The sequence below is a fragment of the Pleurodeles waltl genome, chromosome 8, assembly GCF_031143425.1.
Source record: "Pleurodeles waltl isolate 20211129_DDA chromosome 8, aPleWal1.hap1.20221129, whole genome shotgun sequence".
NCBI lineage: Eukaryota > Metazoa > Chordata > Amphibia > Caudata > Salamandridae > Pleurodeles > Pleurodeles waltl.
Window position 1 is genome coordinate 1503140148 of NC_090447.1, and position 21901 is coordinate 1503162048.

Here is a 21901-nt window from a genome sequence, read left to right on the forward strand (position 1 = left end):
ACGCCCACCAGATCCTGAGCCAAACCTATCTGGGAGAGAATATTCCATAAATTAGGCCAGTTAACCAGTTCTAAGAAAGGTACAGAGCCCCCTCTTGGCTACTGTGTATTAACTTTTGGCACTGTCCTTGTGTGCCAAGCCCCTCTCGAAAGCCGTGTTGAAAAGAGTTATAACCTTAGTATGAACTGCCCTGGCTTCTACCCTATTAAGAATTATGTGGCTCTTTACTTTCACAACCAGATCTAGAAGAAGAATTGGCCTGGATCAATGAGAATATTGTCTATTCCTTCTTTTGTAAATGGGAACTTTGCCATGAAGTAGGCAACATGGGATAAACTGCAAAATGTCATTTCTTGGTGCTTTTCACGGCCCAAAGTGCAGTGTTTTTCTTATGGAGGTCCATAGGGACCCCATCTGGTCCTGTAACTTGATGTGTTATTCTTAATGACTTTGATAACCTCGTGGAGCTCAAATCTAATATCTAATGGGAAGTGTAGAAGTCCTTCCTGTGAGGCATGTTCACATTCCGAACCAAGGAGTATGTAGTATTAAAATGCTCAACCCATGAATTTGCAATAATGTTGGAGCCTAACCCTTCGGAATGACGGGCATAATGTTTGAGTTAACATTTTGCCAAATGCCTCTGGTGTCTTTCTCTCTACTAGCTCTTTCCAGATTTTCCCAGATTTCTTCTTTAATAGCTGTTTTTCTGTTTAATTGTCAATTCATATTCAGCCCTCATTCTGGACATATTTATGCCTGATTTCTAGGGTTGCTGTTTAAAGATGTATGCAACCTTTGATTGGCCACTCTGATTCTTTGTTAAACTATATGCTAAATACAGGGTTTGACAGTGAGGTTTTAACACATCGATTTAATATGATAAATGCATCATAGTGGATGCTTAAAATACCAGGCGTTCATAGATGAGATCCTGATTGACACTAGTAGTTGAAACTAGCTAAGTCGGAATATGTGCAGCCCGCCACCTTAATCTTAACCCCTATCAATAATGGCCATATCAGATATTCCCTTTCCGGTGGACTGCTAATGCCGTCTGGCCAGCTGAAAACAAGCTCATCAGATTTGTGATCTCTGTAGCGGTTCTCGGTACATCCCCAGACTGAACAAACCTTTTCATAGCCTTTGTAATAAAAATATTGAATAATCATACACTGGCCTCATCCAAGAAAGGATGCAGTTTGGTCAACAATATCTCCCACAGATCCAGCAGTTACGCAAACCGACATTTAACAGGTTTTTTGTGCAACCATACCCCCTTGTTGTCCATGATATAGGGATGAGGGTCTTTTTAATTCAGTTAGAAGGGTCAAGAAGTGTTGTCTAGTCCCAACATTCTTATTAAAATCTTCCCCAGTGAGAACGTTGAAGCGGTGGAGGATCGAATATAATCTATTCCTCAAGATGTCTATGATTGAAAATCAAATGTCAGTCTTACAGCCCTTGCCCTGTTGGGTAGCTGAGTTATCAAAATTTCTAAGGAAACTAGGTGACTAAAAGCTGTGGTATGATCTTAAATGTGTGGGCCCTTGGGAACTTGATTGCTAAATCACCCCAAGCTCAGCCAGCAACAGGTGGAGTGTCCGGTACCCAAAAACTTAGGTACCCCTCATACGGTGTCATCTAATGACTACGTTTCTTGCAACATAACAATATAAAATGTTCATGTATAAGCAAGCCCGTCAGCATCAGACAACAGTCTTGTTATCCGTTTATGACCCATTGCCCTTGTCAGCACTGACGTCTTCCATATCTGTCGGTCCATATAATTCATATTAGGAAGAGGAAAAAAGCAGTTTGCAGTTAAGATGTTAGCGCCTTCTGATGAAATAACATTTTTTGGCTGCAAAAGGCATGGAGAGTCCAGACCACATTGCAAGTGTTTATTGAAAAAACATAGGTAGTAAACTAATGTGTTCATCCATGCTTATGCCAGGTGAGCTTTTTGAATTAAGGTGACACGCTAACTCTGGTTATTTATAATTGATGACCACACTGTAGGAAAGTCCTCCTTTTTGCCCTGGTCACCCCCGAACTTTTTGGACAGATACTAGTGGTTACTGACCCTTGGCTGTTCCCAGGGTACTTACTGCTTACCAGTATCAGGGCCAGTGCTCTGTGGAAAGTGGATATGCAAATTAGGCTAATTATAATTGACAATATTAACCTACCTATAAGTCCCTAGTATATGGTAGGGCATGTAGGCTTAGGGACCCCAACATAGGTAGTGCACCCATAGGTGCACTGCTGAGGTGTCTAGTGTCATTTTAAAGGCAGGCCTGCCTTGCTGGCTGCTTTTAAATTAAAGTTACATGCAAATTCGACTTTGTAATTAAAAGTACTTCAAAAGTCTTAAACTACCTTATTTTTAAATATAAGTCACCTCTAAGGTGTGCCATGTTACTATAAGCAGGAACCTTATACAAATAGTTTTATAAGCCCCGGTGAGGTAAAACAGCCAAATTTGTTTTTCCCTCATTGTAGTGAATGGCCTCCTTAGGCTAGAATGGGGAGACTTTATTTTAATTTATAAAGTCCCCGTAAGTGTCAGATACCTCAAGTTTGGGATCACATTAATTGTTATACTAAATCCCACAATTTAGAATTGTGGGATTTGATATAACTTGTTCAGGTGAAGAGTTTTAAACTCTACCTACAAAGTTGCCAACTTCAGCCCTGTAGTGCTCTGTTCTGATTGGCCTGGCCAGGCTGCCTTGATGAGGTGTGAAGTAGCCTGGGCAGAACACAAAGAGATGTGCCTGGGAGAGGAGACTTTCCCTCAGCAGATGGAGATGCAGGAAGGGGGAAGGGTTGCCAAACTGGTATTCAAAGGCAGGGAAGGACATTTAGAGCAACCCAGCACCTCCCTCACATCCTGCAAACCAAGACAATTAGGTGCCCCCTTGATTAGATTAGGAGAGGGCAGGAGAGGGGTGTGTTTAAGATTTTTAGCCACACCAGAGGGTGGGTTCAGCCAGATGTAACCTCCAAAAATTAGTTTCAGCCATGATGGATTTTTGAGGAATATTGCTCCCTGGAATTGATTTTTGCCACACTTCCCAGGAATTGGTCATCACAGGGTGAAGGACCCCGCATCTGATTGGAGAACCAGGCCCCCCCTGTTTTTCACCCAGGAGCAAGGGTAAAATCGGCAGACCTGCACCCACACCTCAGATCCCTACAAGGTAGAACTACAGGAGAAGAAGGACTTCCCTGATGGACCCCTGACCTGCACCTGGACACTGCACTCTGGAGGACTGCACCAGCTGCATACTTGGACTTCAGCACAAGAAGGACTTTGCCTGGCTTCAACTGGGTCAAGGAGGGACTCCCTGTTTGCTACAGGTGAAAAATTGCTAACCAGTATACCCTGCACCAACTCCTAAAGAAACTGACCAGCTGACCACCGTCCAGTGGTCAAATTTGAGTTTGCACCAGTTGCATTCTGGGAGTTGTAGCCTGCACACTCAAGGAGCATCTCAGAGCTTCTGGAACCTTGGGGTGACCTGTGGACCTCAAAAGAACCTTAAAAGGAAGATCCAGAAGTTTGGAGAACTTTTTGAAAAAAAGCTCTATAAAGGGACCGACCCGCGGCTGCAACTCTAGCCGGCTTGCCTTAACCGTGACCCGGCCTGACTTGCAGGTTTGTCCCGGTGAAGAAAATCTCTGAAAAAGTGACTAAGTCCCAACGTAGAAAGTTGACAGGGACCTTCCAGGCAGTGTATCCAAGGAGGCCTCAAATGACGTCGGACAAGATTCAGGTTTGCCCCGGTTGAAGGATTTTCATCTTCAAAAAAAGGACTACGTCCGAAGGTAAAATTCTCCACTGAGGGCTATTGGGACACGTATCCGAGAAAGAGTTCCAGGAGGTCGGATTGGACTGGCGACTTGGTCCTGCTGAAGAAAGTTTTCAAGAAAACTAAGTCCGAAGGTGAACTTTTGACCGAGGCCTCCCGCGGGCTGTAACCGAACAGGGCTCCATCGCGGTCAGCCTTAAACTTTGACTTTGCCCCGGTCGAGGTGTGACCAGATTGGCACTATTAATTTCTAAGCCCTAAAAAGCATTAATTCTTTAAAAATTCATATCTCCAGTTCCCTTTATCTGATTTTATCCATTTTTGTGTCATTTTAAAGCTAAACATATTTCCTATTATTATAAAAAATTGTTTTGGATTTTTAAACTGTTTCCTGTGTTTTAGTTAATTACTGTTTTGTGATATTTGAATGCTTTATGCTTTGTCTCCTTTGTTAAGCCTTGTCCCTCATTGCCAAGCTACCAAGGGTTGAGCTAGGTTTAATCTATTGAGACCTAACTGGACCTATGTGCAGTTTAGGGACCTATTGCTACCTTACCTGCCCTCAGTAATAACCCATTTTCCAACCACAATACCCCTGAATTGTTTATCTGTTGGCCTAATCCAACCCACGCCCCTTGCAAATAAAATGTTCCCATATTCTGCAGTATTAAATTTTTTATTTTTGACACGCCAGTGACACCTTATTTTTCAGTTGTACTGTGGATTCTGCCACAGATGCAGGACGTGGCAGAACACTGAACACAACCACCACAAATGGGCAGCATTCAGGTGGAGGGGAGGCTGAAGCTCAGTTGTGATGATGCCTCAGGGCTCCGCCCAGCCTGACGATCAAGCTCAGAAGTGCTAAAATCAGTGTTATTACCGCTTCTGTCTACTAGATGTTCCACTTGACAACCCCCCCCCCCCACCCCAGCGCTGGCAGAATTAGTGAGCATTGTTCCTAGACAAATGAGCAGAGAATATATCCTGTGTTTGTGTCAATTGTTGCCATGTTGCAAGTGCTAATGGAGGAGGTACCCCAGTCCAGGTTTTGGCAGGGGCTGCATCATAATGGATAACCAGTTTCATGATTTCTTGCTCCAGGGCCCCCATTCTCTCCAGTGGTGAAACCACAGGATTCATTATGGCATTGTTTTTCATTAAAAAAAATCCCAACTAGTGGTATGGCTGAGTTCTTGATGAATGTATCGGAGTTTACAACCATAGGGTTCTTCATAGAACCTTTCTTCTGTCTTTTTCATTTCGGCTAGTCGGCTGCAGTCACTGCGGAGTTATAGATCAAGGGATGGTAGCTCTGGCTGGGGTATCAAGCTAATTTCTGGAGCATCATTGTAAAGTTCATGGGTGGTTAAGCAATAGTTAACACAACAAGCAGTAATATTTGGCAAATATCTTAACATATGATTCTTGGTTTCCAGAGATTCAGGTGTGTCCACAAGGTGTGGCCCAGTCTTTTCCAGGCGAAAACAGGCCCTCTTTCGCTCAGTCTTCACTCGGGTGCAGCCCGCACACGTCCCGGCTGCAGGAGATTGTGGTGAGATATGTAGTGCTTGTGATCCTGACTCCAGACCAACAACAGCAGGGTGATATGAGCATTGAATACCTGGCTCCCCCCCCTTACACTCTCCCAGTCATCGTGTGTCCCACACTGTGGGAGATTGTGGCGCAATATGTAGTTTTCCCGGCCCCCGCTTCCACGCCAGCCACAGCACGGTGATATGGGCTTTGGAGTTCTTGGCCCTCCTCACAGACTCTGCCAGTCTGTATGTGTCAATATAGTATATGCAGGTGTGAAGATTGTAATATGCCATTTATCACCATTGTTGTGTGTGGGGAGGGGCTTAGAGTGATGAGAGGTGAAGGCTAGAGTGGATGTTGAAGTCATCCCTCCCTCAATAATGATGTTGAAGAGCATGCTCCCCTCTAAGCATCTTTGTCTTTGGTACACACCACCATATATGTTTTTCTTATACATTTGTTTTCAAACAAGATAATTAACCAAAACAAGGACTTAAACTGTTACATTTGTGCTGCAAGTCAAAATTGTATTGTATAGACAGTTTGTATAGCAGTGTATCTGTACTGTGGTGATAGCATGCATTTTGAGCTTTACACTGTTGTAATAAAGGTGTGAATGTCTTTATTAGTACAGTTGCTCTAAATAACATGTACTCCTCTGTCACATTTATTTTCTCTGTCATGGCATAAACATATATATGTGCGTCTGTATCTGTATAGCTCAAAATGCAGACCCTCTGTACCAAACCTGCTCACACTGGTCCTTGGATTGAAAATAGTCTGGCGTGGTAGTATACAATCCAAATATAGAGGTTTAGTGATCTTTGCCAAGCTGTAGAGCTCCACCCCCAGCTCTATGTCCATTTAAGAGGCCCCTCTGAAGCATAGGAAGGCCACAGAGACATGACATTTTTCTACTAATTGACAATTTTTTGTATATGTCATTAGCAAAGCTGCAGAAAGCCCAGAGAAAGGAATTGATTTCCTTATAATATAGAACCCTGATTAGCAACCCTCCAAACACTCTGAACAGAGTGAGACCAAGGTGTGTGCCCGCGTGAGAGATCTAGATGGCATAGAGTGGAAGGAAGCCGTGCAACACCCACAGGAGATAGCTGTCAAAGTGGGATTTCAACTAGTACAGCTCAAACTGCTGCATAGAATATGGTTTTCACAGCCACTGCTGATGAAGATTGGGGGCGTGAGCACCGACCTCGTCCTTAGAGGTTGTGGTGAAATAAAATATTTCTTCCTTGCTATCTGGCTCTACCATACATTGATGGGGTTGGGGAGTGGGTAGGTGACTTTCTAAGACAATTGAAAGTTTGCCTATAAAAGAGGCAAATTTAATGTTGTTGATAATACGGAATAAAAAGGCACCACCACGGTGTATGAAGAATATTTATGGGATTAATGTCAGTATGTCTAGATATAGCAAGTCTGTGGGTTGCCCTGTTGCTCTGACTATGTAGGCATGATGCAGAAACATGAACTCGTGCAAGCTGGCTAAAAATGTGTGTAGAATGGTAGTGACATGGAAAAATCAGGGGACCAAGGATGAGATAATAGTGCAGAATGCAGAGAATGCAGAGATCTCTGGATTATTCACATTCTGAAAATGTGGAACTGCAATTGAATATTCAGAAGTATGAAATCGTTACATACACCAGTTGATACAAATCCAGTTGTATCCAGATCCGAGCCAGTTGATTTCATTTGCGCCAGGAGGGAATCAACAAGGCAAGATAATAAATTCTCTTAAGATGAAGGTAGCAGGGTTATCTTGCCTGTCTCCTCCCTCTCAGCCCATTGACCGTGCTAGCTATCCCCTCCTTTCTGGCACGTGCAAAGTCCCACTCTTTCTCCTATTCCTGCTCCCCTCCAGCTCCCCTCCAGTTCATGAATGGCTAATATTCATTCAAGTGAATTTACTCTGCTTTAATCTAGGTAGAAATTCAGGAGATCAATTACAATGGCATCTCCGTGGCTCTAATGAAAGAGCTTGAGGGATTTTATAACTTGTCTGAATTTGATGTTGTTTTGGGACACCTGAATTCTTAATGGGGTTCCTCATAGATAGAGCTGTTGAGGGGGTAAATGAGATTTGGCCTGAATTGTGAATGTGAGTTTATTTCTGTTCTGATGGATTTTGCCCTCTAACTCAGCACTGTCAAGACGTGTGGTGGTTGGAGTAAGCCACTAGATATTCTGTTTGGGTGGGGTTTAGCTTTAGGGATGTTGTGGGCATCCATCTCCATGGAAAGCATAACCAAAGGTATAGCTGTGATGTCTAAGTATTAGTAAGAAGAAATGTTCTGGTTTGCCACTATATTATCTACAGACTCCATGTTGAGGTTGATCAGGATGGGGGAGTGTGGATAGCTTTGGGGCTCTCTTAAGGGCTTAGCTGTGGAACAGAGCTACCCCAAGGGTGTGGCATGGAACTGTGGAACTACCATGAGGGTGGTGGACAAACCGTGACCAGGTGAATGATCAACTCCAGATTAGTTCAGTACCTCCTGAGACAAGTATGGTAGATGTAAATTCACAATTCTACACTTGCCAGAATTGTTGGCTGCTTAATGTTTTCCATACTTTGTTGGCCTTTCAGCATCTTTGGGAAGCCAAATAATTGGTTCTCACTTAATTCACCTTTGCATCTATACTTGTCCTTACTATAGCTGCAAGAAGTCCTTTTTGCTAACATAGCTCATTCTTTGTGATAATTGGAAGTAATAACTTGTAGATGTTTCATTTATTTTGAGCCCTCCTGTATCACGTAAGGATACATAAGTATAAAATAGTTGCTGGAGTGTCCATCTCTTCCTGTTTTGGCTAGTACAACCATGTTGTTTTTCTAGATGGTACACGTGACATGTTTTTTTTAATATGGATATCCTTTTTGTTTTCCTCAGGTTCTTGGATTGCTTTGACATCTCTTTGGCTTGGATATCTTAATATCAAATGAGAACAGTGATTGAGAGGACGTGAGGCTTTGGATTGTTTTTCAATGTTTGCGAGGTGTCATTGACGCCAGCCCTGGAGATCGGCTTACTCTACTGCCTGAACAGGGAAAGCCATGGGTGTGGCCCAACTCTTGTGCCGGTTCCGGCTGCTACTACTCTTCGCCTTGTGTGTGGTGCTGATGGGTTGGGCCACTTCAAACTTCCTTGCTGATTCTCTGCTGAACTTTCCAAAAGCAAAGAACTTACAGCAGAATGCACAGGAGGCCTCTTGGTCTAGCTCCTGGGAGAGGATCCGAAAAAACGCTGTAGTAAAGGTAGAGGGACAGGAAGCAAAGCCTTTGGCAACATTTATGGAGGACTCGGACCTGAAGCTCTGTCCCGCTTTGTCTCCCTACCTGTGTAAGTAAATGAACCATGGTCCTGGTATTTTTTAAATGATTTTGTGCCTTAGTGCTTTTGTCCACTGTTAGAAATGGGGTCTCTGGATGGCAGTCAGTTTGCACTCAGTCCAAGCAGGGACCCTCCCTCTAGTCATGGTAAGGGAGATACACAGCTCAGATAACCCCTGCTCTCCGTCTTAGTAGCTTGGCACAAGCAGTCAGGGATATCTCAGAGGCAATGTGTAAGGTATTTGTACCATCACACACAGTAAGACAGTGAAAACACCACAAAAGCGCTCAACACCAGTTTAGAAAAATAGCCAATGTATATCTGAGTAAAACAAGACCAAAACGACAAAAACCCAACATACACAAGCAAAGTTATGAATTTTCAAAGATTAAACTTGAATATAGTGCTTAGAAACACAAATACTTCAATTTGGTGTTATCACAACGTTGTGATGGAGTTGTTCCTTAACAATTCGACGCGAACGGCGCCGGTATCTGAGTCGCACAGACCCCCAGGTACACTACTGTGTGAAAGTGAGGAAACAATCCGGTGCACGGAGTCAGAGACGCGAGGCGTTGCTGGATCCAGTGCGGCATCGGTTCCGGTGCTGTGGAGCGGATGCGTCAGTGCAAAGCATCGAGTCCTTGCTGTGGAGCATGAAGATGAGGCAGTGTCTGGTTCCATACACTCCGCTGGGGTCGATGTCTGGCGGGTCAAGACGCAGTGGGGTGACCTTATGGGGTCGTGCTCATGCCACAGGGTTGCAGGCGCAGCGGCGGAGTTGGCTGTCACGGACATCGGTGACACTGCACACCAAACTCACGAAGTCACGGGACGTCAGCGGCTGCTGTGGTGTCAGGTATGCAATGTCAGTCAGGGTCGTCGCACTCCAGCGGGGACTGCAGCTTCAGTTACAGCTGGCAATGTGGGGTCAGGCAGCGGCGTCAGTTTGGGCGTCGTCCAAAGTCGGTGCACTTAGATTTTCTTGGTCTTTAACCAGCTTTCACTCCCAAGGGCCCAGAAACTTGGAGTAGGCACCACCAGGTGAGTTAGAGTCCACAGCAAGTGAACCCAGAGGCTGGGAGGTGAAGTCGTTGCTGTCCCTGAGACTTCTTAATAGGAGGCAAGCTGAGTCCAAGCCGTTGGAGAAACTTCACAAGCAGGATACACAGTGAAGTCCAGTCTTTGTCCTCTCTAAGGTAGAAGAAGCAACTGTAGGTCAACCCAGCAGAGCACACACAGCAAAGTGGCAGGACTCCTCCTCCAGCTCTTCTCCTTGGCGGAGATTCCTCTAGATCCAGGAGTGTTCTAAATGTCTGGGGTTTTGGGTCCACTACTTATACCTATTTTTGCCTTTGAAGTAGACACACTTCAAAGGAACTTCTCTGCTGTTGACAGGATCCTGCCTTGCCCAGGCCTGCCTCACACCAAGGGGTTGGAGACTGCATTGTGTGAGGACAGGCACAGCCCTTTGAGGTGTAAGTGTCAGCTCTTCCCTCCCCACTCCAGGAGACTCATCGGGATATGCAGGGCACTCCTCTGCTCCCTTTGTGTCACTGTCTAGAGGGAATTCACAAACAGCCCAACTGTCCGTCTAACCCAGACGTGGAATACACAAGCAGGCAGAGGCACAGAATAGTTTAAGCAAGAAAATACCCACTTTCTAAAATTGGCGTTTTCAAACTGACAATCTAAAAAACAACTTTACCAAAAGATGTATTTTTAAATTGTGAGTTCAGAGACCCCAAACTCCAAATCTCCATCTGCTCCCAATGGGAAACTCCACTTAAAAGATATTTTAAGGCAGTCCCCATCTTAACCCATGAGAGAGATAGGCCTTGTAACAGTGAAAACCGAATTTGTCAGTATTTCACTATCAGGACATGTAAAACACACCAGTGCATGCCCTACCTTTTAAATACACTGCACCCTGCCCATGGGGCTACCTAGGGCCAACTTAGGGGTGACTTATATGTAGTAAAAGGGAAGGTTTGGGCCTGGCAATTGGGTACACTTTCTAGGTCGAACTGGCAGTGCAAAACTGCATACACAGACACCGCAGTGGCAGATCTGAGACATGTTTGCAGGGCTACTCATGTGGGTGGGCCCACTAGTAGCATTTGAATTACAGGCCCTGGGCACCCCCAGTGCACTCTACTAGGGACTTTCTAGTAAATCAAATATACCAATCATGGAAAAGCCAATTAGAGTTGCAATTTACACAGAGAACACTTACACTTAAGCACTGGTCAGCATTGGTAAAGTGCCCAGAATACCAAAATCAGCAAAAACGAAGTGCTGCACACAGGCAAGAATACAGGAAGCAGAGGCAAAAAGACGGGTAAAAAGACATGTAAGTTGACACCAAGCTACTTTGCGGTCTCATTCTGTTATTGCATCCGGATACATAATACACAGTTGTCATAACATCTGAAAGAAGCCAGGACTATTGGCTTTATCAGTGGTTGTTAGCTGTGTAAGTTAAATGAGTAACAACAATGACTTTGTTGTAAAAATATTGAAAATGCTCTAATTTTGAAATTATGAGACTGTCACATAATAAATGATCCATTGTATTATATTGTATTGCAACCTTTGTATAGCGCTTACTACCCTTGAGGAAGTATTGTAGCTCTTAACGTTGGGCAACATATTTCACTCCACAAAGCCCTTCAGCATCAGAATCAAGGCATTTGACTGGCTCTGCCCGAGCCCATTAAGCCCTAAAGAGACACCAACTTCATCCGTGCCTGACTGCTCCATAGAGTTGTCAGTCATGTGACTACCTCTTACCGCTAGTGCTTTAAATTGAAAAAAAAACAATTGCTGGCCCTCATCAAATTGAGCTGTGGTGGGGCAAGGGCGGAGCTGGGGACAGGACATGATTATATAAAGACATTACCGCCATCTGTCAAATATTAATTTTACTCTTGCATTACCCTTGTTCATAGTCTCAAGTGTCCTGTCTGTGCAGATTTCCTCTGCACATGTGGGCAAGGCATATATAAATAATTAATAACCCGTCTCCAACTGTGACATTCTCAAATGTGTAAGCAGCCCTTTGCATTTAAGGAGACATGCTATGTTTGGACTAAGCTCTCTATGCCACTGGATTTTCAGTACAAATTTCTGAAGTTTGGAACAATTCAAAATGATCTGCTCAGTGCCAGATTAGGACTGCTATGGCCAAGAGTAGTTTGATACTGGGCACTCGCTGTGTGATCATGGACCAGCAGTGTTTGATTCTGTGCCAGTGTTGTGTGTTGTTAAGCCAGAGATGTATGGTCTTGCACTTGTGTTGAGTAAGATTGGGTCAGCAACAGGCAAGACTGTGCCAGCACTATGTTGGCTTGATTCAGTGCCTTGAGACCTTGACTCAGCCATGCACGATTTTGACTGTTCTTTCGATCCCCAGTATATGATCTAGTCTAAGTATGTATGAAGTTGATCCAGTATTCCCCGCTCTGGTGCCATCAACTAGTTGATTTTGGCCAAAGACTGTCTGATATTGGTTCAGCACTGTATGACATTGACTCACGGTGCGTGATCTTTCGTCAGTAATTTGTGTTTTTGGCTCAACATTGTGTGATCTTAAGCCATCTTGGCCTGATCTTGAACCATTGCTGTGATGTAGGCCAACACCTGGTGGTATTGGACCACAGAGGATCTATCTAGTTCCAGTCCTGCATGATGTTGGCTCAGCCCTGTGGGTCTTGGCTCAGTCATTTCAGACCTTTGCCCAGTGTTTTGTTCCCCGTGGGGGCACAGCCTATGAAAAGATAAGGGTATGCTCAAGGAGAGCAGAGCTCAGTTCTTAATTGCAAAGCTCATGATTTAGGTGGGAGATGTTTTTAGCTTAAAACTACATTTTAACTTTCTCATATTTTTCCCTTCAGTCTGATGAAATGAAACATAAGGCTTCTCTAAAACTATTCCCAATATATTGCAATGTATACAAAGGGCTCTGTATTGTGAGGGGTCATGGTCCTTCCACCTATCAGTACTGCCATGGAAGGGGATTGAAGGTGCAGTTTCTACAGGGCAGCTTCAACACAGACACACACTTCACTGCTTTCCCAAATGTTTAATTTCCACTAGGTAATATCTGCACCCTAGGCAATATCTATAGAGATCTAATTTGAAGGCCTCCAACCTTAATAAATCACACACACACTGGGCATATTCAGTTCACTATGTGTATGTGGATAGACCACACCAGACCTTGCCAAAGGATCCTCAGGATCAATTTGACAGATTGAGCTGTGCACGTTGGTTGTAGGCCAGCAAATATGACCCCAGGACTTTGGGATATTGGGCGTTGGTGAGATGGTATGTGAAGTTGGGCCATTGGATGAGTGCTGTTTTATGATAGGGCTGTGCTTTGTAATACCAGGCCCGCGCCTTGTGATACTGCCGCAAGGCTATGTGACCTTGGCCTAACTCTATGTATTTAGATGGACTGGGTCAGCACGGTGATTTGAGATGGGTGCTTTTAATACAACATCATTGTATACAGGGAATCGTCCGTACATGTCATTAAATGCTGAGAAGCACCAGTTTGATTGGGTGCACAGCTCTGGTCTATTTGAAGAGAGTGTTTTGTTCTTTTGTGGTTAATTCTAAATGGAGAGTTATTATAATTAATGTTTGTGCACATTAGCTGTTAAAAGACTTTTTATAGAAAATCTATATATGAATGTGGAATATTTCAGGCCATAGTGTATACAAGGCGTAGATAATGTGTCTTAATAAAGTTATTTTTGCACCAGATGTAGAGGTTAGGGTATACTCAAGACAAAGCTTCTCAATTACCCAGATGCACTGATTGTATTATTGATTGTTATGAACTTACAACATAATTGGCATTATACTGAGTTAGTTTATTAAACTTGACTGAAAGTGCATCTCTGTTTGTGGAATTTGAAAGCACCCCGCAGAGTTGGACCAAACATTCCCAGAAGATGTAGCTACACACTGTGAATAAAGTGTGAAAGGATGCCTTCCAGGGCCCATCCCTTCTTTACAGTGTCACGAATAATGGTCAGATGTGCTAAGGAGGGAAGAGGATCCAACTCAGGAGAAAAGAAGCATGGTAACCTACAGTACAGCCATGTGCCCCCAGCAATAGCACTAATGAGTTAATGGTGAGCCTCCTCCAGGCATCCAGTGAAAGTCCTGGCAATTGCAAAAATAAGCATTTGCAATGCAACGGGTCTCGCATTTCTCCGAGTTAGAGCTTAAAGCAGTTGTAAACTCCCAACCGGACTTTTCTTGCCTCATTAAATGGGGGGAAAAAACGAGCGCGATCGCGCTGCGAAAAAAAGAGAAAAAGTAGTCCACAAACCGGTCGAAAAACAGTGACCCTCGTATGTTTTCAGTACTTGGTCGCTGCGCTTGAGGAGGGCTAACCACCGGAAAAGGCATGACGTATGCATGCCTTCCACTAATGAAAGCAAGCAGATTTTAAAAGGCAAGCCCACGAGCCAAGGAAAGACACTGACGTAACATGGACGGCGCTCCGAGCCCTTTTCTAACTACTGCAGCGTCTCGCAAGCGAGACGCAGGCTCGACCCTAATAATGACATGCATCAGTTTCAGCACATAGCAAAACATGCGATAAATATAAACTGGTTAACTCCTCCCAAAAACTGAAATGAAGGCCAAATATGCTATGCTTTCGTTTCTGATTTTGGGATAGTTACAGCTTATTTTCTGGTATTAGGTACAGCACTCATACATTCTCTTGCCCATAACATTCCTCACTTCAGGCCTGATATAGAGTATGGTGGAGGGGTTACTGCGTCACAAACGTGACGGATGTCCTGTCCACTGTATTACAATTTCCTTAGGATATAATGGAATCGTAATACGGTGGACGTGATACCGGTCATGTTTGTGATGATGTAATCCCCTCCGCCAAAGTTTAATTAGGCCCTCGCTCTTTAAAATATCATCGGCGAATGTCCTGATTCTCTCTGTCGCTTCTGCTCTTTCATATACAGAAGGGGACCTTCACTCACACAAAAGGCTTACAGCAGGTTTAAAAATATATATTTTTTATTCTTACCTTCCACGGATTTCTTCATTCTGGCACTGCAGCTAGTGCCTGGACTTCCAGCGTGTGCTCAATTTATAACCTGTAGTTTACAGTGTTAGGCCTGATTAAACCCTATTCTGTCAATCACAGCGTTATATAGAGAGTTCCAGCACCCAGACACCCAAGCACATTGATACTCAAATTAGGGCCTCGGACCCATGCGGCCCCCTGGTCCACTGCAACACTGGGCTGCTGTTTACTCGACTGAGCACTAAAGCATAAAAAAAGTTAAGCAAACAGGCAAGCAGTTACTTAAAGATTAATTGACGTTCAAGAAAGAAGCAACTAGGGAGTCCTGTACCACTTAATTTTTAGGAACACCTTCATTTTTCAAGCCATCTTTCATCAAAGTATAAAAATGTAACAAAGTCTCTTCAAAATTCAAAACGTTTATTTCATTAACATGCAGCCCTCTTTCATTTTATGACATCAGGTCAGTGCATTAATTACACTAGCCCATGTGAAATCCAAGGGGCACCTGCGAGGTTTAAAGGGCCACTTTAGCTTTCTGGGAAACAAGCTAATTTCATTGCCTGTTCCAGCTCTAATTACATTGTACAACTGTTTATTTTCAATGGTCTTTTCTGTGATTTCCTCTTTGCTAGTGTAAACTTGGGCACATGTCTCATGTGTTAACAGTGATACAAATAAAACACATGCAGGACGCCAGGTCATGCTTGGGGTGATGTTTGGGGTTTGTTTCTTGGGTGGTGTGTCTCTGGACACAGAGGGAGTGAGCAGCCTGGGACTTTACTTCATGGACCGTACGAGAGGTCACCTTTAAATAAATATCTGAATATAATCAGAAAAATAAAATATTTGCACAGTACAGGGACAGTAGATGAAGACAGATAAGTGAGGGGAGCGGGTTTTAAAAAAAATAGCACAAATCCACGCAACTGCATTAAAAGCCTTTTGTGAAACAGTAACAAAAGACTAGGGTTTGGCGTCACACAAGGTTCAGGGGTGCGCTGCTGGTGTGTTCACAGTCACTTGGGGTCAGATACAGTTTCCCAGCGCTGCCTGAAGTCGGGGAAAAGGCACATCTACTCATCAAAGCCCAAACCGCCTACTTTTTAGGTCACAGCCTAACATACAGCGCAGCTATGTGGTAAGCGAGAGGCATCTTGTGGAGTTCACTTGGGGATGCTTTCTGCCCGACAGCTGCAGCTGTGATAGATGCAGGGTGTGTGTGCGAGGTTTAGCACAGTTGTCTTGCTGGGACATAGAAGCTCAATCAATGGTTGATGTAGGACGGCCCTAGGTTGTGGAGAGCCTTGTATGCAAGTGTGAGGATTTTAATTGACATCTCTTCTGGACGGGGAGCCAGTGGAGGTTCCTGAGGTGTGGGTTGATGCTTGAGCACTTGGGGAGGTTGAGTCTGGCTGCATTGTTCTTTAGAGTGTGGAGTCTTTTAAGTAGCTGGGAGGACACTACGACGTAGAGAGCGACATGATAGTCGAGGCGGCTGGTGCCACGGCATGCGTGACTGTCTTTCTGGTGTCCGTAGGGATCCATTTGAAGATTTGGCAGAGCATTCAGAGGATGTAGAAGCAGGAGGAGGCGACTGAGTTTACTTTATCGATTCATGTATAGTTGTCAGTCAAGGATGATGCTGAGGTTTCGCGCGTCGTCTGAAGGAGAGGGAGTTGGTCCGAGTTCTGCTGGCCACCAGCTGTGGTCCCATATGGAGGTGTTCTTCCTGAAGATGAGGACTTCCGTTTTGTCAGTGTTTAGTTTGAGGCAGTTGTTTTTCATCCGTGTTGCTATGTTGGTCATGGTATTGCGGAAGTTGGCTTTGACATTGTGGGGGTCTTCGGTGAGTGAGAGGACACAAGCGCAGTCACCTTGCAGGCATTAGGGCAGTGATTTGGATAGTGCAGCAGGTGCAGTGATACTGGGGCCAAAAGCTCTAGGAAACCCACTGAGCACCAAATAATGCTGTGTGTTACCGCTAGGCAAACAGCCACAAGTGCAGTTACCTTGCAGGCACTAGGGCCATGATTTGGATGGTGCAGCAAGTGCTGTGGCACATGGACCAAAAGCTCTAGGAAACCCACCAAACACCGATTATTGCGTTAAATGGGTCTTATAAAGCTGCTTAGAATGGATTTGTGTAAAATTCAAATACATATGGATGTGTTGATTCCCACAGTACAAATTCCATGTTTAATTTGTACACAACTGTGAGATCTCTGTGATCAAGGAGAGACCAAGAGGTTAGGTAATAAAAGATAAGTTCCGCGGTGTGGGTTTAGGAATGCGATGGGAGACTTTTTAAATAAAATAACGAGTAACATGTTCTTAATAAACATTGGCAAAATTAATCATTTTGGCTGTTGTATAGTGGACAGATTTTCTTCAGTGATACAAACAAGTTGAGGTGGGGGTAAGTGGAGGAAAAGACAGGTTGAAATGGAGAGAGATTTTGATAGACAGAAACAAAAGCACTATGCACAGTTTTTCTTACGGTGCTGTTTATAAGCCCTCGGTTTGACAAATAACAAAACTGAAGGAACAAAAGATAAAGTGTTTGACCAAGTTTGCAAGTTGGACAACTATGGTTAAAGCCAATCAACCTTGCTTCTTTTAAAGAAGCTTTGGTATAAATATTGCATCCCTTGAAAAGATACAATCTGTTCTAACCTTCACTGGACAGCATCCGAATGCTGAGTCCTTTCACGTAACAGCACATTCCTTAGCAGTGCCCATTTCCACACAGTAGTCATGGGTCCACATTATGCTTCCGAGGGCTATACAGTTTGTTAAAGGCACTGAACCTGAGTTATTGTCCTGAGCTGCATTAGAGGACCTATAACAAGGGAGAGGGCCTTTAACATCCAGCATAGCCTGAGGAAGAAGGGCTTTAAGGCTATTATAACATTACACCCACTAAGTGTAGATTGTCTTAAATTAAAAAGGGAGAAACATGAAGACAAACATTGGAATGTTGGAGCAGGAGGCTTAGTCCAGAGCTACTCCATTGTCCTCAGTGGAACTCTCAACATTCCAATGTTGTAATATGTGTGGTGTCCACAGTCTCAGAGAAGCTTCCTGGTTTTGGGTCGATTCTTGCTAAGGCAGAATCTCTTGTAAAAATATTTGCGCTAGAAGACTCCCACCTGCCTCAAGAAGACCCCAACAGGTTTTTCACAAATCTAATTTTTTCAGTACCCGAGTCTCTAGATCCTGGCATGCTATGCACACAATTTGTATTGTAAGTTGTGAGGGCCTTTGTGTGATTGCTCGTGATTCCACCCATTCACTCTCCCAGGACTCCTGCCTCCTAAAACCAGGGCTAAAACTTACCCAAGGATGGAGAGGACATGGGCTCACTTCAGGCCCATGCTCATTTACAAACATCTGTGCCTCCTCCTTAGCCCTTGCAGTCTTCCCTCGAGGAATTTGTAAGAACTTAATAACTATGAATTCAAGCCACAACATTTTTTTGTAGATAAAGGCATTTTTCTATAATCAGTCAGCTTGTTTTCTTAATAGGGCTATTCCTTAACTTTTACCACAAACCTAACCATGGGCCAGATGTAGCACAGGTTTTGAATATCGCAAACAGCGAATTTCGCTGTTTGCGTTGTGCAAAACCCACATTGCGATGCCCAATTCCCGTTTTGCAAGTCGGTAACCTGGTTACCAACTCGCAAAACGGGACTGCGAGTCGCAGTTAGGAAGGGGTGTTCCCCTTCCTATTTGCGAGTCGCAGCGCGATGCAGGATTGCTTTGTCACTGCGAACGCAGTCGCAAACCAATCGCAGTTACCACCAGTGTCACACTGGTGGTAACACATTCGCAAAAGGGAAGGGGTCCCCATGGGACCCCTTCCCCTTTGTGAATGGCCTGGATTTTTTTTTTCAGAGCAGGCAGTGGACCACTGCCTGCTCTGGAGAAAAATGAAACTGAAACGTTTCATTTTTTCATTTTGTAATGCATCTCGTTTTCCTTTAAGTAAAACGGGCTGCATTACACACAAAAAAAACTGCTTTATTTAAAAGCAGTCACAGACATGGTGGTCTGCTGTCCGCAGCAGGCCACCATCCCTGTGAGTGCTGCGAGTCGCAAGGGGGTCGCAAATAGCGACCCACCTCATGAATATTAATGAGGTGGGCCTTTGTGACCCCCTTGTGAGTCGTAGATGGTGTCAGGGACACCATCCTGCATTCTGAATTGCGACTCGCCAATTACGAGTCTCTCTGACTCGCAATTGGCGAGTCGCAATTCAGTAAATACGTACATCTGGCCCTTAATCCCTTATCTCTACATTAGCTATAAACACCTTTCCTTTCCTCACATCATGCCTTCCTCGAACTTCTAGTCCTAACCCTAACTTTATCAAGAGCCCCTTTCCATTACCCAACCCATTTTTTTCACAAATTTTTTAATGCGTTTGAGGGGAAGAAGTGAACAGAATTAACACAGAAAAACAGAGGAGGAGTAGGTGACAGAACAAAGTACAAACAGATAGGAAAGTTATATGGGATGTTAGACATTTATCTTAGTAATGTATTAAACAGAGCATCTATTTTATATGCAAAGTGAGCTGCAAGCAACCACACATAGTACAATAATAACACATAAAATGAGAATTTACAATACTGGATGCACAAGTTACTAGCAACACAAATTACCTCTCTAACAAAATAAAACTAACTTCATAGGATAACAAACAATTAAAGGTGGTTTCCTATTCTCAATAATAGAGACATCCTGTTTATAGTGTGCAGTGTAAATGTAATTTATCGATCCTTCTACTCATATTACGCTAATGCTAACCTAAACTGTGTACACATCCACCTTTAATGAAATTCATAGAGATCCAGGTGTTTAAAGTTCTCTATGTTTTACACTGTAATTCCAGATGCCTTAAGTTTCTTCACTCACTACTTTAGGCCCACAAATGTATAGGTGCATGTGCAGGCTACCTGGAGAGAGCCGCTTCACGCTCCAGAGAAGGATGGGGGACTCCTTTAGGCGGGGCCAGAAAATATTTTCAGAGGCTTTTAAGCACAGCATTGTCTGAATGCAAATAAGTTTCAGAGGTTAATGGAGAATGTCTTCATCTAACTTAATGGCCATTAACGATCTTGGTCCAGAATCAAACCATTGTCCATTAATCTTCAGGCTTGGTTGGAGCTAAACCATGAATCAACTCATCAAGTAAATTGTAGTTTACACACTAAACCATCAGAAATTGAAACTGCTCTTCTGCAAACTTCTGCGCCTCCTCCTCCGCCATTGCAGCCTCCTCTTGAGGAATGTGCAAGTGCTTATTAACTATAAATCCAAGCCACAGCAGTTTTTGTTGATCAAGGCATTTTTCTATAATTAATCAGCTTGTTTTCTGAGTAGGGCTGTTCCTGCTTCTAAAACAAGCTGCATGACTTCAGCAGAAAGCCCACCATTAGAGGGCAAATAAACAGTGTGATTGGGATATATTCACGTAATTTGCAAGTGGAGCAATGAGTGGCAAACGGTGGAGTGCGGAAGGAGAGACTGAATCATGGAGCCGTGATGGAGCAGGCAACATAAAGCAATGGCAAAAGCAGCGAGAGAGTGCAGTTTGCAGTAACATCACAGCGAGGTACACTAAGCAGAACACAACTGGGGAAGTGAGCATCTGGCAGCAGCAACTAGAGTGAGGGGTGGCTGGGAGCTATGAGGAGCTCACACAGTGGGGAAAGAATATAGTGTTGTGGGTAATGTTAGGGAGGAAGCAGCACAGGGGAAGGGAGAGCAAGAAAACAACACATGCATTCTCATGAAGTGCTGAAAGAAAAAAGTAGTTTCTTCAACATAAGCGGCGTCAACAGTAGAACAATAAAGTTAACTAATCAAGAACGTTATACTGAAATGCTCATGTGGGGAGTATAAGGAAGAATAGGGAGAAAAACCATTTATATAAGAAACTCGGAACTGAGATTGACAAAGCCATCCAGTCATAACCAAGGGGCTGACCCAACCCCCACCCTCTATATTGTATTGTAGACATTATGGGGGTCCTTACGAGCTTGGCGGAAGAGGCAGTCCGCCAAATTCCTGCGGTCAGGTTGCCGCCATTAAGAGTTCCCCACTGGGTCAGCCAGCGGAAATGGTGCTTCCACCCGCTGGCCCAGCGGGGAACAGCCTACAACATTGCCACCGGCTCATAATTGAACTGGCGACAATGTTACGGTGCATAGGGTGCACTGGCACCGGTCGCCCTGTTCATTGTCGGCAATGCAGAAAGCAAACAGCGTGACAGGGCTGGCCATGGGGGCCCCCTGCACCCCGTCGCTGCCAGCCTTTACATGGCGGTGTTACCGCCATGGTGTTACCGCCATGTAAAAGTTGGCGGAGAGGGGGGTCGTAATCCCCAGGGCGGTGCTGATTGCAGCACTGCCCTGGAGGATTGGGACCGCCAGTTCCTCCTGTGGAGGTAAACTGGAGGTCTGACGTGGCACAACCGCCACAGTCATAATGTGGTGGTCAGACCGCCGTCAAAGTGGTCGGACCACCGCTCTGGCGGCAGTCAGACCTCCACCGCGACCCTGGCGGTCTAAAGACTTCCAGGGTTGTAATGAGGCCCTATGTCTTTACCAACAGACAGCTGAGGCTGCCTGTAGGGCGAGACCTTAAATGTCAAAGAATGTCGATAGAAGCCATGGATACAGTGTGTGGCACCATTTACATGCAATTTAATAAAGATCAGACTTGAACAGGTCTTTTCCGAGTGGAACAGCAGTCTCATTGGTTTGAGAACAAAAGTGTAGTCTGAGATACACACTGCAAATGTATTCTTGCAAAAAACCCATGTCTGCACACCATGAAAGTCTGCTTTCTTCTTTGAGCAATAGGTAAAACAATGTTTTTACTAGACATTTGCAGGGAGAACTGTTTAGTCTAAACAACTAGTCCAAAATTAGTGTAAGTCTAACGAAAGCTTCAATCTAATAAGAGTGAAGATTAAAAGATTGATACCAAAAGTTCCTTAAGAAGTTGATAAAGGGTTTGCGTAACAAAGGCAAAGCAGGCAATAAGGGACCATATTACATAAAGGGCTGAAATTAGGGAATGAGAGTTGATCTGTGGAGCAGATCAAA

The 21901-nt window shown here is 44.2% G+C and overlaps 1 protein-coding gene across 4 annotated transcripts in view; it reads left to right on the plus strand.

The window, feature by feature from the left end:
• Nucleotides 1–21901, plus strand: part of B4GALT4 (beta-1,4-galactosyltransferase 4) — a 163384-nt gene that overhangs the window by 79989 nt on the left and 61494 nt on the right. For 3 of the 4 annotated variants that reach the window (XM_069202770.1, XM_069202773.1, XM_069202769.1), the window contains one exon: nt 8273–8722. In XM_069202770.1, the coding sequence (XP_069058871.1) occupies nt 8437–8722 (286 nt within the window). In that variant the 5' untranslated portion in view covers nt 8273–8436. Of the gene's footprint in view, nt 1–5257; nt 5374–8272; nt 8723–21901 lie in introns of all 4 variants that reach the window. The other variant, XM_069202771.1, reaches the window with a different exon arrangement.